The following is a 17244-nucleotide window of genomic DNA, read 5'->3' as shown; positions in this document are numbered from 1 at the left end:
GTCTTTATTCATTCTATTTTTATTCATTTGTATATATTAAACAGTGTATCACAGTATATTACTGTAGTGTATTCTCTCTTATAGTATATATAGTATGTACTTGTGGGGAGCAACATTTGAAAAGAATCAGACCATGAAAAGAACACATTTAAACAGGTTTTCTTGTGGCCCATGTTTTGCGAAATGACATCTTGCTGCTTCACATAAAACTGAGTCCCTAAACTTATTGGATATGTCATGATTCCTTCGGAATTTCTGTCCCAGTCTGTGTGTTTCAATACCATGTTCACAATGAACAGAATTCATTGGAAAATCTCAAGCTTAGCGATGACCCAAGCTTTCAATTACAGACTTGTTACGGGGAACCCAATTAGGCAATGTTCCAGTTAGTTACAGTGCACATACTGACCCACTGTATGGCTGGCTATTTGCAAAGCCTCATTGCACCAACTGTATTGCTGGTCTAAAACTAATGAAAGCTTCTTACAAAAGTGCATATCTTTTTACATCAATTTTCTTTTTCTAGATTTGAAAACACTTAGGTTATATTATTAACAGAATATTTACTTAGTTTGAGAGATTTTATGGCGTGTATCACCTTATATGTTTTTGCATGTGTACATGTTGGCGGATGAGACGAGTCTCAATTTATTTCTTTCAATTCCACCATGTCACTCCTGTGGTTGCCAGTTTTGTCTGGTCCTGACCATGTCACTTTCACTCTCAATCCAGTGTCACCTGTGATAGGCAACACTTTGAATGTTATAAGAGTAATGCATCAATTTAGCATTCTACTCCTATAACATTGTCTGACTCATGATGGGCTGTTTATTAAAATGGATTAAATCTGATGCAGCAGAATTGGAGATACAGTATCATCTGTTTTGTTCCATGCATTCTACCGTGTCAAAACCCAAAATGCAATGTGACTGGTGACAAATTGGTTGGAGATTTGTGTTTTACTAGAAATGTGCATTGTAGCCTCGAGCAGAGATGAACAGCATCACTTGAGCTAAATAATCATAGGCCATATTCACAAAACATGCTAAGACTAAAAGTATCTCATAACCGGTTGAGTTAGGAAAAACCCCAGTCCTGCCTTTGAGCCTCCTTAGTTTTTGGTTTAAGAAGCTTGTGGCTTCTCAGTTTAAGAGGAGTTTTACTCCTGAGTCACCAACACTCACAATCATGCAGCTGCTGTAGGTAGCGTACCATGTCGCACCAGTGTTTTGCAATAATCCAATGATTAATAATTTTTAAAAGCACATTTTAATAGTGGCGAGTGAAAGAAAACCTAATCAACACACCACAAAGTCAAAACAATCCAATAACACAGGAGATGCTTGCACAACTCTGCACTATTGTGAAAGAAATCTGCAGCACTCATGAACTTAAAATATGTCAGCCATCTGTCAGAATTATGAATCAACCTGAAAAAGTGGAAAACAACAATTGCATTAAATAAATTCAGCTTGTTCCATGGCCATAGATGACCAGATAAAATTGGTGCCATAAGAGATAAATATGGCCTCAGACCCTACATAGCTTCCTCTGGAGCCACAGGTCGCTGTAAAGACATTTTTGAACATATACGCTAGTTCCTCTTAACACCTGGAAACAGATTTGTAACATCAGCACAGCTCCACTTTAAAGGGTTATATAGAAGTTTCTGAATTCATCTTGAGCAAAAGTCATCATTATACCATGCTTAAATGATAGTGGCACATAAAACCACTGTGGGATAACAGTTTTATATGGAACTCCTGCAGAACCCACAGGACACAGGATCAATGAGCAGGGATCAGCCGATAGTGTGTGTATTTGGGAGGATGCATATGAGTGTGTGTGCCTCATTAAAGTCTGGGATCTATGAGACTCACACACACGTATCATTCATAATACCTTAGGCTTAGGAGGTGGAAAATGCACATACTTGTCCACGTGGCATGTGGCACTAATCATCTTCCACAATATACAGTATATGTATATTTGTGTGTGTTTCCTACCAGTCCATGGTTGGCAGGCAGCATAACAATAATTTGTGCATTGTGGTCCCAGATCATTCTCCAGAAGTCTTTTGTGGTGTGGGGCAGAGGATGCTGGGTAATGATGAACTCATTACTCCGATAGTAACCCTGGAAAAAAAACAAAACAAAACAGCAATAGCAGAGGAAGGAGAGACTTACTCCATTTGTTTACACCACATTCATTTGGATATAAGTTAAACTTAAAACACATATTTTTTACAATCCTGTCTAAATTACCAGCTCATTATCAGATAGTTATCTGCACAGTTGGGATGTTGGTTAATTTTACAGGAGTAAGCAGAGTTTTGAGTGTTTAATCAAATCTATGTGAAACCTGGCCTCTGCTGGTGGAAGGATAATGCTGAACTGCTGTTAGCTGAGTTATGATTTCACACTTTCCTGTAGATGTAATCTAACAACAAAGACCAGTCAACAGCACATGCATCTTAACTATATGCTCCTTACAGACTTTTGGGTTAAGGTTTATGCTTGTGTGTAACAAACTGGGTCATGGAGTAGAGGTCTTCACAGTTACAATAAACTGAAACCTGAATTATATTAAGTTTATCTGGGTCTAAGTAGAGTCCTATTTATTGCTGTGGGTGTCAGATCTGTCTGTTAATATCTCTAATACTTAAATGGTTCTCACTGGATTTGCAGTCATGGTGAGTCACAATCATGACTCAGCTTTTTGAGGTGGGACAAACTGCTGGTGTATCCCAGTAAAGGTATAGTTCCTGATTTTGTTATAGCAGCCCTATATCTTCAAATTCTTCCCACTTTACATGATGTAGTGAAATGTAGGGAGGAGAAAATTTTGAGAAGTGGACATCATAAAATCAGGGAGTGTATATTAAAACAAATAGCCAATGGTCATGGATTTTGACATTTTGCAACCTGCTGTGAGTCAAAACATGAAAGAGATATTGGAAAGATCAATAATTGATAGAAGAAGTGGAAATACTGACCATGATGTAAGAGGCATTAATGTAATCGGTGCCTTTGATGCCGGGCAAAGGTGCAAGGCCGACCCTCGCTCGCTCCGCTGCTCAAAGATAGACAGGGGGGGTTACCATTTACCAGTGTATTTGAACGGACCAATCAGACTGAAAGGTCACTCTGTGTGCCTTCATTCATCCTTTTGCTGTTATTGGTTGAGTGTAGGCAGTTCTTGGTAATTCTCAGCTGCAGATTCAGAGAACTGTGGAACAGCCAGTGACAGTCAACAGATTGTGTAACAGCTGCAGAATACAGAGAGTGACTGAGTCATGTTAGTGAGGCCAACAAGCCTGTAAACAAAAGAGTAGTCCATTATGGTTTAGCTAATGAGTGTTGGAAAGCTTGTATGAAAATTATATTCTTATGCCAACGTTACAAACAGAGTTGTTTGCCCTCACACTTTCAAAAAAAGGTTGCTGCTGGTTCAGTTCTAGAATCTGCATTGTTTGAAGAGGACTAGTATGTTGCAATACCCATTTTTCTGACTACCTTTACTTTCTAAATCTTGGTAATTTTTAACTAACTTTTAACCAGATGAAAGGTTTTTGTCATTGGACATCTGGATCTAAAGTAATCAGAAAAAGAAAAACACAGTGAGCACCTAGAAAGAAGTTGAGCTGGCGATGGAGGCAGCTCCACTCACAGCCCCTCTTAATGTCCTGTGTCTGCTGAATAGTGTTAGAGGAACATTGGTTTTAAGGTGAAACTACTGGAGGAGGAGACCTCTATGGATAATTTGACAAAATGGCAATGCTGATCATTTAACAATGTAGACAACAACTCCCATGATCACATGCGAGTTGTTTTGATTAAGAGAAAAATCACATGTTGCATATTGAAGTCTCCAAAATCTGTATAGCCCACATATTTTTATTTAACCTGTTATGCTCTCAGATAAGTCCTCTTGCTTGTGATATTATGTTGCCGGGAAAGTCCTCTTTTTTTGACTGAACCAAAGTATAGCACTCCAAGGTTTGATATACATTTGGTTGACATAACAGGTACTTGTGATTCAATAGTGCAAGCAATGCAGGAAAATCACCTCGAACCATTTAGCGATGCACTCGGAATTTTCCATGCACTGTGCAGTCTATAATTCCAGGAGAGAAAACATCCCTCATGACATTGAAAATCACAGTACATAAGCAGGGATGTAATGACATCCACAATTTCATACTACCCTTTTAGAAGTCACACCCCTAGGCCTTGTAGTCTGATCAAGTGTGAAGTAGATTATTATTTCCTGTTATTCTGTGGGAATGACAATAAGAGTGTCGATCAAATTTAAATGCTGATGTAGTCCCATATCATTGTGGAACAGTACAGAAATACTCTCTATGATTCTACCATCCTTGTATACTGCAGATGCTGTAAACTCACAGGTAATCGACTCATCAAATATCATTTCACTTGAAATTTAATATGTAGTACTTACATGGCACCACAGAGGAATTTCGATTTTTCTCTTTGTTGCACTCCTTCTGAGCGTTGAAGCATTCCATGAATCTGGCATTACTCTGTGTTACTAACTAAAACACAAAAGAAGAGAGAGGTTGGGTTGTTGTGTAGCATGTTGTCAAACTTTCGAATGACAGGCAGACTTATCACAGCCAAGAAGCTGTTTCATTTCTGTGATGGCCTAACCTAAGCTATGCTCTGACTCCTACTACAAAAGCATTATTCAAAAGGAAAACAGAATTCAGCATTACAAGGACATGTTTAGAGAGCACAGGGTGGAAGCAGGGACATACTTTACCAAAAGAGGAAAATAAATATCTTCCAACAATTTCAAAAATGTCTTGTATTTTTGTTCAGAATTAGAGAAGCGTGCAGTGTTATTCTTCAGTAAAATAACTTTGATGCATAAGATGACTGCTCACTCTGCAATGTGTCATTCTGTATGTCTAAATGTGTTAAACACACATATAAAAAATAAATAAATAAAAAAGAACTTTGCTAAGTGTTCCCCTCTGCTTATAATGTTTGTTTGTGCTAAACATGTCTGGAACTACCTCTGTTCTGTCCACACAGAGATGATACTGATTTCTTATCAAAGTGAACTCCCAGTAAGTAAACTAGCAACTTGCCAAAATGTTGTGCTCTTGACTTCAGTGATTGTACATTAAATCCAGAACAAAGTTGTATGTCATATGTATCAACAAATGTGTATCTGGATGAGGGCCTATTACTGTATGTGACGTGTGAAAATGTAGGCTACTACAAAGTTCACGTGTCAGTACGGAAATGCACCTCTCCCATTCTGCTATTTTTAAAACTAAAGTGCGCAGTGTCTGTGTGACAGTAACTCTTTCGCTGAACAGTATCAGTAAACATAGTTGCATCAGATTCTTCAAAACACTTCAACAGTTCCAGAAGAATTCTGTAATAAAGCCTGAAGGTAAAACAGAAAGCACTTCACAATAGAAAATCCCCAGCTAAGAACAGAAAAGCAAACTCCTTCCAAGAAGTTGGGAAAGACCAGAGGAAAAACAAAAGAGCTACAAACAATGACTAAATTCAGCAGCAAACAATGACTGCATTCCAATCCTGCCATGAAGGTACAAAAGCATTACAATAACAATGAAAGCAATTGTTCTGTACACACACTCCATCCAGGTCAGACCTTGGACTTGTGGCATATTGTGATGAAATAACAGGGTGTACCTTGCTGTTGTCAAGACTTCTAACCAACCCTCATCTAACCCATAACCAACACAAACCAGCGCTGGATGATAAGAAAATCTGAGAGGTTGACCAGAAGTGAATATCAAGGAATAAGGTGTAGGCTAAATAATAGCATAGATAATACTACCATTATTTGATACCCTCATTTTCAATTGCGCCAGAGAAAAGCAGCTCAACATTAGTCTTAATGATATCTCTAGAAACAATATTCTTTTTAGTATGAAAATTAGTAAATGCATCGAAAGCTGCATTAATTCATAACTTAGAGGAGAGATTCTCAGATTTGTTTTTGTTGGAGGAGTTTCCTACACAATCTAGGCATGCTCTTAATCTGACACCTTGGATACTAAGTGTATTTTGATTCAAATTCTGAAAAAATTGATAATATGTAATTGATAACATGTATTTCAATAATTTGTTTCAATATATTAATAACTACATTGGTACTGTATAACGACATACAGTATGCAAAAGTAAAAAGCTTGTAACAGTGAGATAACACAACTATTAAGATAATAATTATCTTGTGATCTAACCAAATAAGACCGATGACAAGATTCATTGTAATGTGTGTTTATAATGTGGCAATATAAAATGTTTACGGCAAATGTGCTAAATGTGGAATGAATAGTAAATGTCATTGGTCCCTTCACCTTAAACTGTTTCTCCATACGTGTCCTGCCACTGTGTCCTGGTGTTATGATGCTGTTAAAGTAGCTGTGAAGCTGGCTGGCCACCACTTCCGTCTCCTTCCCCAAAATGGCTTCAATCAAGGCATCATGGATGAAGATGTACTGCTCCTGGATCAGCCAAATGGTGACAAAGCCAAAATAGGTGTTTAGCAGCTAGTATGGCAGATCAGATTTTGCTAAGACATGAAATGGTGTGCAGCATTGGAGAAATTGACTCTCTTTCCTCTCCCTAAGTTCCTGGGGGTGAAAAAAAGCTGAAGCTGTTCACCTCGAACCACAGCACTGCAGCCCACTCCGCAGGTTAAATAATATGTGCAATATAGCAGATGTTTTTAAGGTACTTTATCTAATAAATCATTTGGTGTTGTTGGAAATTTCCCTTCAGGTGCTTGTGTTTTATCTATGGTGTTTCTATGTGTTGGATTTTATTTATTTATTTATTTTAGGCTTTTAGAATTAATATGTAATGAATGTAAGCTTTTAGGGTTGCGTGATTATTGTATGAGTTGTACGTTACCTGTTTTAAACTTTGCTTAACGTATTATATGCTTTCATAAGGAGTGGTTTTACATGTTTATTTCTGTCTGTTTTTGTATATGTGAGCCCATTAAAACAAACTCCAATGAGTTATGTTAATATGGCAATAAAGTATTCATTCTGAAATTTTACTGAACACTTTCATACTACACTGCCCAACAAGAGTCTCACAAGCATCTGGTTGATACACAGATACAGATATACAAACCTCAGTCTGGACTAAGTAGTTGCGCTGGGTGCGTATGTGTTTGAGGAAGCCGAGTACATTAACTGTGCTCTTGTCTTTGATTTGTTGCAGCATGCTGTCGATGATGATGTACGTCCCTGTCCGACCCACTCCAGCACTGCAACACAACACAGTATACAGAGGAATGGCTAGAAAAGTCAAAGAGATGAATGGTTTATATATGGGAAATTAACATTCCAATGGATGTGAAATTGTTCTTTTATAGCTTTATTACAACAGAGAACTGTCAGGAAATGAAGGGTTCAGACTTACATACATCTTGGGACATTGCAATTACATTGTCAGTAGCTTAAATGCCCTCTCTCATGACATGCTTTTAATTCACTGCTATCCACAACTACTTGCAGAAACAGTTTTCTGCCCCAGTTAGTTTTATCTGTTGAGACAGTTTTATTTAATACCTCTACTTCTGGGAACTCAATGTATCTAGAGAAAAATCATGGTTCATAAAAAATAAATAAAAAGGAAAAAGAGAAAATCACTTTCTAATAAATACTGTCTATCACTCCCATTGTAGGCAAATTTATTATCAGCACAGCTATTTCATCGGAAAAAATCAATCAGTGTGCAAGTTCACATTAAAGTGAGCAAAGTGGCACATTCAGAAGCGATGGCAGGTGAAGACAGAATTGTATAATTGATGTTCTCCAGGCATTCTCTTCTAAGCTGCCTGTATCGCTTGTGTGCTTGTAATTGTCTTGTCACATCAGACTGTGACTGTATTTCAAAGTGTGTTCATTTGTCCACAGGCATAACTGTAAATCAGTCCATTTGACCATAAAAAGTAACAATTTGACAGGCACAATCTCCATGTGGTGTACACACTCTCACATTCAAAAGGAATTGTATTTCATGCTTGGAAATTTACTGCTCATCTGTGATGTTTTTAGTGTTCAGAACAGAGCAATTAAACTAGAAAAAAGCATACAAGGTACTGGCAGAGAAGTGCTGTGGAACAGCTTCTATATTTCTACAAGTTAATAGAATGGCCACTGATACCATTAACACCTTATAAATTCAGGACTTTTAAGTTTTTTAAAGCAGCAGGGCACAAGGGTGAATCTGGGTGTCTGTCTGCTTTGCTTCTTGCACAATGAGTGGGAGGATGTCTGTGTGTCTATATCCTGGTACAAAATGGCATTAATGAGTGGTGTATCTGCAGGCACAGCGGTGAGGTGGTGTGACAAGTTATTATCGACCATCACAGTGCAGATGATTGCAGAGAGCTTCATACTCATCCCTCCTGGGGCCACAGTCAGCAGACAATTACCAGTAATTTCCTTGCCTGCCTTACTGTAAAATGCCCTTAAGTACAAGCTGGCAACTGTGGCTGTTGGTTCAGTGATGCTGCTGAGGAGGATGAGGGTGAGTATGAAGTACAGAAAAGCACACTGGTATAGTTAACAGCTGTATGTTGAGTTGTAATATCTCTGCCTCAAAATACAAAGAATTGAATAAGATTGTGCCATTAATGCATTTGATGATGTTGTTTCACAATAATCCAAAAATAGCTTTTCTATAATTAACTAATTAATTATAATTATAATTCTATAATAAGTGTAGAAGAGTACACAAAATGATATTAACACAGAATGACCCACAAATGTTCTGCTCTCACTATTAACAGGGATTTATAATCACAAACTATACACATAATATCCACCACCTGGTCCTCAGTGTTTAGTGATTATTCCACAAGGTTGTAAGTAATGTGAGTGTCAGTGTGTGTAGAGACAAAACAGTTTTAATGTGTGCAATGACAACACAGTATAATTACTCCAGGTGAAAGATGGATGGGGAACAGAGTGATGAGTGATGTTATACAGTGAAGTGAAAGCAGTATAGAGACATTACCTGCAGTGGACAAGCATGGGTCCCATGTCAAGCATCTGAGCAGCTGAGGACCTACGGACAAAGGTGAGGACGGGCAGCGTGTACTCGGGGACACCCATGTCTGGCCACTGGGTGTAATGATACTGGAGCACTGTCCGTTCACTCTGGGCCCGTGCCTTAGGGTTTCCCTTCCCACCCTAAAGGCAAGAGAAGAAGAAAAGGAGACAAAGAAAAGATGTTTGTTACATCAACTTACTAACATCTAAGATATGGCTCAGTTCTTGGGTTTGCCCAAAAACTTTGAAACCAACTTTGCTTTGAGGTAAATAAAGTGAAGTAGTAGCTTATGAATGAAGACATTTTATCATCTGGTCAGTATAATTAAGTAATCGCTTCAGGTCACTGTAGTAGCATGGTTCTGAAAACCAGTATTGATTGTCTTGACTTTGGCTTTTTTTTTTCAAGTTATATAGTAATACATACAATGCAAATACAAAATACAATTGGCTCTTCTGTCATTTGAGACAAGGATACCTTCACACCATGGCATGGCGCAACAACAACCTCTCCCCAGAATGCTCTAAAATTGCCCCAAAACTCTGGAGAGTGCCACAACTAACTAATTCCAGTAGTGAAACTGGAAACCACTTCTCCCCTCTCATTCTCACCTTTTTGACTTTAGAGTTGCGCAATGTGAAGCAGCGAACAGTATAGCAGGCATGAACTTTAGTGCTTTTCAACGTGACTACCATGTTGCCATACTCTTCACAGTTCTCTGTTGGCCAGTACTGGTCACATTTTCTCTGTAGAACAAACATACACATCAATCAGATTCAGATTAGTGTCAAAATATTGAGGAGGTTGGTAGGCGTCTCAATTTTGTGAGGTATTTTCTCCAGGACTAGTGACCCGCTTCAAAGAGCTCTCATGCAACAGCTTTTCTACACTTACTGTGGACTGCTTACAAAGAATGGGTAAAAAGCCTTGGAAAAACACTTGATCATGTTCTGCCATGGTACATTATATACCTCCAGAGGAACAATGAGAACTATCATAAATATAATGCTCTTTGTCACATGACAAAAATCATCTAATAGTTGTTCAGGGGACACTCTGTATGATAAAAGTTTTGCAAAGTTGTGCAAAGCATCTGTGTGACCTGCACCAGCACCAGGATGCTACAGCCCCATAGACCTTTCTGACAGCAGACACTTTGAATTGCCATAGCAGGAAAAGCACTGGTGGAGCTAATTAATGACAGCTTGGCCGTGCCAGTGAGGCAGCATGCACCATACCAGGTTCCTGGAATCCATCTTAATGAAATGTAGCCATTATTAATTTTGTTAGCAACATTTTTTTTGACAAGCCAAAATGTTTGCTGTGAGAAATGGTGATTACTGAGTCCCTGCAAAAACTTGTAGCAGTGCTTTTATCTCAAGAAGTACTGAATAAGGGTTTATATTTTTCTGGTCATTATTACTATGTATTTGAGCTTAACAAGTTTGGATAACAAGTTTTTAGAACCTTGCCTTAAACATCCAAAAATCTATACTGAGCTTGTGTGTGTCAGAACATACCCGGCCTTTCTCCACTAAGTTGGTAATCATGACAATGATGCCAGTATTTTGCTCCCACACCATCCTCCAAAAGTCCTCAAAAGTTGACTTGAGAGGTCCCTGGGCTGCGATGTAGGCTTTAGGCTTATTATAACCCTAATGGATGAATGACGAACAAACGACAGTTAGTTTGACAATATGTGGCATATAGAAATGCTATAATTAAATTCTAGCAAACAAATTTTTTCACAAATTTGAGAAAGCATCTCCATTTTCTATTTTTGTTTTGCATTTGTTCTTGCAGTTATTGTATCCAAGATGATTCTTGTTATCATACAAACACACAGACACAGATCAGTACTTGAGATGTCTCAGTGGACGCACTCACATCCACATAGTTGGCATTGATGTAGTCAGTGTGTTTGGAGTCCTTCCCAGCCAGCGGCCTCAGCTTCACCCTGCTATGGTCATCTGAGGGGGAAAGGCAGAGCAGCAAAACAGTGAGGGTGTTAATGTGACTGAAACCACGGTAAGTGCTAACCTTAACTCTAACCCCAACACAGTGCTGTCCATGTACTGCTATCGTTTTTGTATCCTGCCAAAGCGCCTGTCCCCAAACAGGAACACATTAACCTTTGAGGTTGAAATAATAGTTGGACTGGGATGTGGAGTTTTTTACAGACAGCTAAACAGCATGGCACCTCAGATAAACACAAAACTGAGCAGCTTTCAGCCACAGTCAATGGTTGTATGAGATGTGAAATATTCATTAGATATTGATGTAGTCATGTTCCAAGCCTGTCTGTGGTGTATCAGCACAGGGTTTGGGGTACGTTTTTGGTAAAGTATAATCAGACAGATATAGTACATACTCTGCACTCTTGACTATTTAGAGGAATAGAACAAACAGTAACAGCCACAAAGGGGGCCGCAGGTGGCAGGCTCTTCTGTGGTTTGTGACAAGCATACCTTCACACCATGTCCTGTCAAAGCAAGTCTAAATGACTAAATGTAACTGGAAAACATTTTTGAATAGCTTCATTTTTTTCAATTAAAGCTATTTAGTTTTACCAAGTTATTATTCTGATTTCTTTCATAGAAAGATGTGTATACACATCAGATGTTTAGAAATTGGTCAAAACGATACATTTGCTAACTGAACAAACTCACATTAAATCAAACCTGCCACACAAAATATGCAACTGGCATTGGTTGGGATACAAGGAATAACTTATTATTCAATATATTTGACAATAATGAATATATGTTCAGTGTGTATCAAAAAAGGTATCAACTACCACAAAACACCTGGGATCCTTTGGAATTTACAGTAAATTTTGTGTATATTCACACATGAATTGATTTGCATTAACATCAGCGTGTGTACTGTGTAAGGAACACAGAGTGGGGCATGCACAATGGTGTGCAATGAAGTGTATACTCACAGGCCACTATGTTGATGTATCTGTTCTTGTGCTTGTTGTCAGGGTGATTGGAGTGCTCTGATGTGATCTTCATGTCAGCAGTGCACCGCTGAACCTCCTGGGAAAGGATACACACAGACACAGCCCTCTGTCAGTAGGATAGGTCTGTATATACTGTATGGCAAGGTATCTTGAAAATGACACAATTGACCATTCAGTGTTTAAACTGTTTATACATACTGTATTTTTTGGGAGCCTCCAATTCACTTTGCGTGACTGTCATAACTTTTTGGTGTGTGTCTCTTGAAAGAAAAGTGGTGCCCCAGTTCTACCTGTTCAGACAGATTCCAACTCCTTCACTCTCTCCTTCTCTTTCTCATTACTCCTCTTTGGCTATAGCAAGTCTTCCTTTCTTCATACTTTGTGCTTTTTTGGCATAATCATTTATTTTCTTGACCTGAGGGCATGGTACAACATGTTGGAAAGTGACAGCTACAGTGAAATGACTAGTTCTTGAGGTATGGTCAAATTTAGAGTGAAAATCTATCATAGGACTCACCCTGGACTGTTTGTGTCTTGTTTACTTCCTACACTTTTTTCATAATTATTCTCCTATGTGGAAACAATCGTATGGCTGTGGCTTACAACCCTAAGAATGACAGAGAGTAATTCTGGGCTTAGCAGCCTGTGAATATATGTCAGTGTTTAATGTCGAATTCCTGCCAAGCAAACAGCTGTTGGGTGCAAGCTAAGCATCGCCAACAGGGAGGGCAGGCACTGGATTTGGCTCTGACCCCTTAGTCTCATTTCCTCTGGAGCTTTACATGCCAACTGCCTTGTTTTAGCACTATTACACATGGATTCACTGTACTAATTGAGATGGGGGTTTATTTTGGGCATAGTGGGTTCCATAGTGAGGGTGTGTGAGGAGATCAGGTTGCATGTATGATGGGAAGGAACAGGATTAGACTTGAGAGGATGACACACAGGCAGTGATGTGATGAGCAGATGTTATATGGACTGGCATATATACACTTATGTGCAGACACTGAAGCTCAACCACATCCAAAACAGACCAATATCTGCATGTAGACACATGAATTCACAGGCATTAACAGATCCCATTTCTGTTGTCATCTTAAAACATAAGGGATGGCTGATACCAATTTCCTTCTGTGAGTTAATGAACTGTAATGTGAATTAATATATCTTGGGAACTGACTAAACCATTGCAGCAGTCTACACAGGTTGCGCATCACAAGCATGTATATGTATAGCTGGGACCCAGAACTTTTTTTTCTTCTACACTACACAAGTCTACAATCATTATTCCCATTCCATCCTGGAAAATATTTTATTTTCCACATTTGCAATTCTATTAAAAGGCAGCCAACTATAAGAGGAATGTTAAAGAACCAAAACATTGTTGTAGTGAGGTACGACAACTTATTTACTAACTTCCATATTTCAGTCTTCAAAAATCAAAATTAATCTGAATGTGCATCTAAAAAATGCCTCTTTGTAAAAGCTGACTGAAACGTCATGTACATGTCACTCAAGATCCTGTGCACTGCTTACTCGACACATCTTGTATAGACACATTAACATGCTGCTCCAAAATCACCTTTAGATGTTCAACAGGGTTGATATCTGCTGACTGGGTTGGTCAGATTACTATTATTTTTCAGGTTCTCTTCATTTGTCACCCATTTTCATCTATGCTAACTATAGGATGGGTTTAAACCAAGCATGTTTTTAATTATTTCCTTTAATCCCTGAAGCATTTAGTGCTACTTTGTGTGTTTCGCTGGGTGACCAGTGCCATCACATTACACTGTAGATGAGACTAAATAGAGATAATTGTTGCCCTCAACCTCCTTGACTCAGTCAAAGGAGGAGAATCTGAGACAGAAGGGATGATGAGGATGTGGGAGGAGGACAGTTTCATTTGAGAAGGGCTCCCTTCCCAGAGCACTTTTCATTTAGTCTAAACCAGGGCATAAGGGAGAGGGGGAGGAGGCACATTGCTGGTGTGTGAGGGGCTCTGTTTTCCCAAGTAAGCAATTCATTCAGGATGTCCAGCTCTGTTCACCCACTTTTCTTTGTCCAGGAAGAGCATGGACCAGGAATGCAGAGTGATTGGAGGAAAAGCAGAAAACAAAGCGACGAGTGGAAATCAAAAAAGAAGAGAGCAAGATATTTTCAGAAACAACAATTGCGGAAGGAGCAATAGTTTGGTGTGAAAATGCATGCAAGGATTATAACTAAACAAAATTTCCCATCACTAAGCCTTTTTGTCGTCATTATATCTTACTATCTCTGCTTTCAATATATATTTGGTGTGGGAGTTTATTTAGAAGGAGAGCCTATATTTTATTGCCCTTCAAGATTAGATACTGTTACGATCCACCACCTGTCTTATCCTAGTGTTTTTGTTTCCCCTTTTCCCTAGTGTTATCTGGTTGTCTGTCTGTTCAACTGCCTGTCTAACATGGGTTTTCCCCTGCTCTCGTCTGGACTGCCTTGTCAGCAGTGCACCTGGCGCGCATTCACCTGATTAGTACAGAGAATAAAAGGGAGGCTCCCCTTGCTACCTGTTACCAGATTGTCCTGATCTCTCCAGTGTACTTCTGTGTGTTCCCCAGTGTGAGTAGTACCTTCGTGATTGTGTTAATGATTGATGTTGGATTTTGCCAGTTTGCCACTAACATGTACTTCTCTGTTTCAGTGCCTGTCAGCCCCATCTGCGCTATTGTTGGATACCCATTCCTATATGCCCTTTTTTTGTTTCCACTCCTTATGAGTGCGCCTTTGCTATTCTTGCTATCTTTCCTTTCCTTTCTTTCCTTGCTAGTGTTCATGTGCAGGTGTATAATATGTACTGAAGGACTGGTGTAGTCCAAAACAAAGGTAACAGGTAATGAAGAGATTAGACAATATATTGAGCCTAGCAACATCTTGGTCAAAAGTCATGATCAGAGATGATGCCAAGACTCATAGCAGTAGATTTGAAAATTGATTGAAATGGGCCAATAAACTGATCAACTCCAGAGGAAAAGTTACCAGGATCAATTAAAAGAATTTCTGGTTTTCCAGGATTTAGGTGGAGGAAATTAAGACATTCATTCTTTGGTGACTGCTAAGCAATCATGGAGGGCAAACAGCTGATTCAGGTTATTGGGTTTAACAGGTAAATAGATATGTGTATCATCAGCATAACAGTAATATAACACTATTGAAATCAGCTAAACAAATTACTCAGTGGGAGAATGTACAATGGGGAAAGAAATGTTCCAAAGGGCCAACCCCTTTGGAACACCACACAGCAGAGGAGCTGAGCAGAACACATGATTGTTCATATAGACCTTATAATATCTCTTTGTCAAATGGGAATGCAACCATTCAAGCAGCACATACTGCTTCATGTTGGACCATAGAGGAACCGGCAACATGAACCACACAAAAGTGCCACACAGAGGTGACAGCAGAAGGAAGGCAACCAGATGGAGCAGTAGCAGAGGAGTTCCAGCCTGGCAAGGACAGACCCTCCAGAGGAGGAGATGGCAAACAGTCCAAAAGAGTGGGAGCAGGGTGGTCCAGACAGCCATCGTAGTCATAGGAGCCAAGCCAACTGTGGCAGTGAAAACAGGGGGCAGCTGGTTTGAGGCAAGGCCCATTGCAGCTGAGGTGTCACCAACCAGCTCAGGCAGAAACCAGGGAAGAAGATGGATGGTCAGCCAGCTGGTGACTGACTGGACAACATGGTCCATCCCCTTTATTCAGTAAATGGAATTTACAGATTGAAATCTGGGAAGTTGGGGGTTGGGAGGCCAATGATCTTGCCAGCATGTAATTTGTGTAAGTCTGTTCTTGGAGGGGGTTGAACATATTAAAGACGCAGGGGGAGTAGCAGATGAGGATGGGTTGAACGATACTTCTGAAAGGTAGAGGTGAAATTGAAAAGTTCTTTGAGTTTGCAAATGTCAATTGTGTGTTGTTCACAGTTCAGTTTATTGTCCAGGGTGATGCTGAGATATTTGTGGCTCTCCACCATTTCAACAACTTCGCCATTGATGCTGATGGGGGTGTGGGTGGGGTTTGAGACTGACCTTCGTGTACTGAAGGTGTTGAAGATCAGTTCCTTTGTTTTGGAGACATTTAACTGCAAGTGATTGTCCGTGCACCACTGTGTAAGATGGGAGATGGAGTCATAGTAGCATGCAACCAAGTTGTTATTGTTGAGTAGCGTGAGTACTGCAGTGTTGTCTGAATATTTGAGATATGTGATGGTGGGTGAGGGGCTGACACAGTCATTGGTGTAAAGGGTAAACAGGAAGGGGCTCAGGACACAACCTTGTGGGGCTCCAGTGTTGGTGATGGAGGATGAGGATGTTGTACTGCCAACTCTAACAGACTGTGGAAGCTGTGTACCCAGTGGATGAGAAGTAGTGGGACATTCAGGAGATGGAGTTTCCTGGTCATCTGGTGGTGCGGGATGGTATTGAATGCTGAGCTGAAGTCAATAAGGAGGAGTCTGGCGAAGTTAAAGGGTGATTTGAGGTGTTCTAGGAGGGGATTGAGGAGACATGCTATTGCATCCTCAGTACCGCTTTTGGCCTTGTAGGCAAACTGGTTTGGGTCCAAACGTGGTTTGACAGTATGAAGGATGAGGTTGAGAACCAGCTTCTCCAGGCATTTAATTTCATGCAGCTGGGCAGATGGGCAGGGCTTCTAGGGTATTGGTATGATAGAGGATGTTTTCCATAGTGTGGGCACTGAGGCTTTGTGCAGAGAGCGGAGCAGGCTTGGGACATGGACTTAGCCCTGACAAAGGGCCACATGTCGCCATCCAGAGCCAGGACCTCAGCTGGAAGGACTGGCTCCCCTCTGATGGTGGGAGAACTGGACCAGAGAGGAGTGACATTGTTGGGTGCAAAGAGGCTCAGCACTAGATGAACGGGCTGCCACGTTTATTATCACTGCAAGAAGAGCTCAATGTGGAGAGTTGATTGGCTTGGGCAAAAGTAACAGATGAAAACCACAGGATTAGCTGAGCCTTGTCCTGGAGATCCCACTTCAGCTGTCTGTTGTCATCTTGTTAGTTGGTGATATGCTGGCAGGCAGTGTTGACAAACAGCCATAATGAGGTTTAGCTATTTCAGAGACTAGCTAGCAATAGCAACCAGGCTTAAAACAAACTTAGCGCCAGGCGAGGGAGGAGTCACTTGCTAGAAAACAACTCCA

The 17244-nt window shown here is 40.0% G+C and overlaps 1 protein-coding gene across 2 annotated transcripts in view; it reads right to left on the bottom strand.

Moving 5' to 3' along the window:
* Positions 1–17244, bottom strand: part of LOC143332315 (receptor-type tyrosine-protein phosphatase gamma-like) — a 433828-nt gene that overhangs the window by 9653 nt on the left and 406931 nt on the right. Inside the window, exons 16-25 of one of the 2 annotated variants that reach the window (XM_076749645.1) lie at positions 12022–12118; positions 10965–11047; positions 10598–10732; positions 9689–9823; positions 9042–9217; positions 7149–7284; positions 6365–6511; positions 4462–4555; positions 2996–3072; positions 2007–2135 (exon numbers count right to left, since the gene is read on the bottom strand). In XM_076749645.1, coding sequence (XP_076605760.1) covers positions 2007–2135; positions 2996–3072; positions 4462–4555; positions 6365–6511; positions 7149–7284; positions 9042–9217; positions 9689–9823; positions 10598–10732; positions 10965–11047; positions 12022–12118 — 1209 coding nt within the window. The remainder of the gene's footprint in view (positions 1–2006; positions 2136–2995; positions 3073–4461; positions 4556–6364; positions 6512–7148; positions 7285–9041; positions 9218–9688; positions 9824–10597; positions 10733–10964; positions 11048–12021; positions 12119–17244) is intronic. The other variant, XM_076749655.1, reaches the window with a different exon arrangement.

The sequence above is a fragment of the Chaetodon auriga genome, chromosome 2 (genome assembly GCF_051107435.1).
Source record: "Chaetodon auriga isolate fChaAug3 chromosome 2, fChaAug3.hap1, whole genome shotgun sequence".
In the NCBI taxonomy this organism is placed as follows: Eukaryota; Metazoa; Chordata; class Actinopteri; order Chaetodontiformes; family Chaetodontidae; genus Chaetodon; species Chaetodon auriga.
Note: the sequence above shows the minus strand (reverse complement) of the source record. Positions and strands in the feature narration are given on the sequence as shown.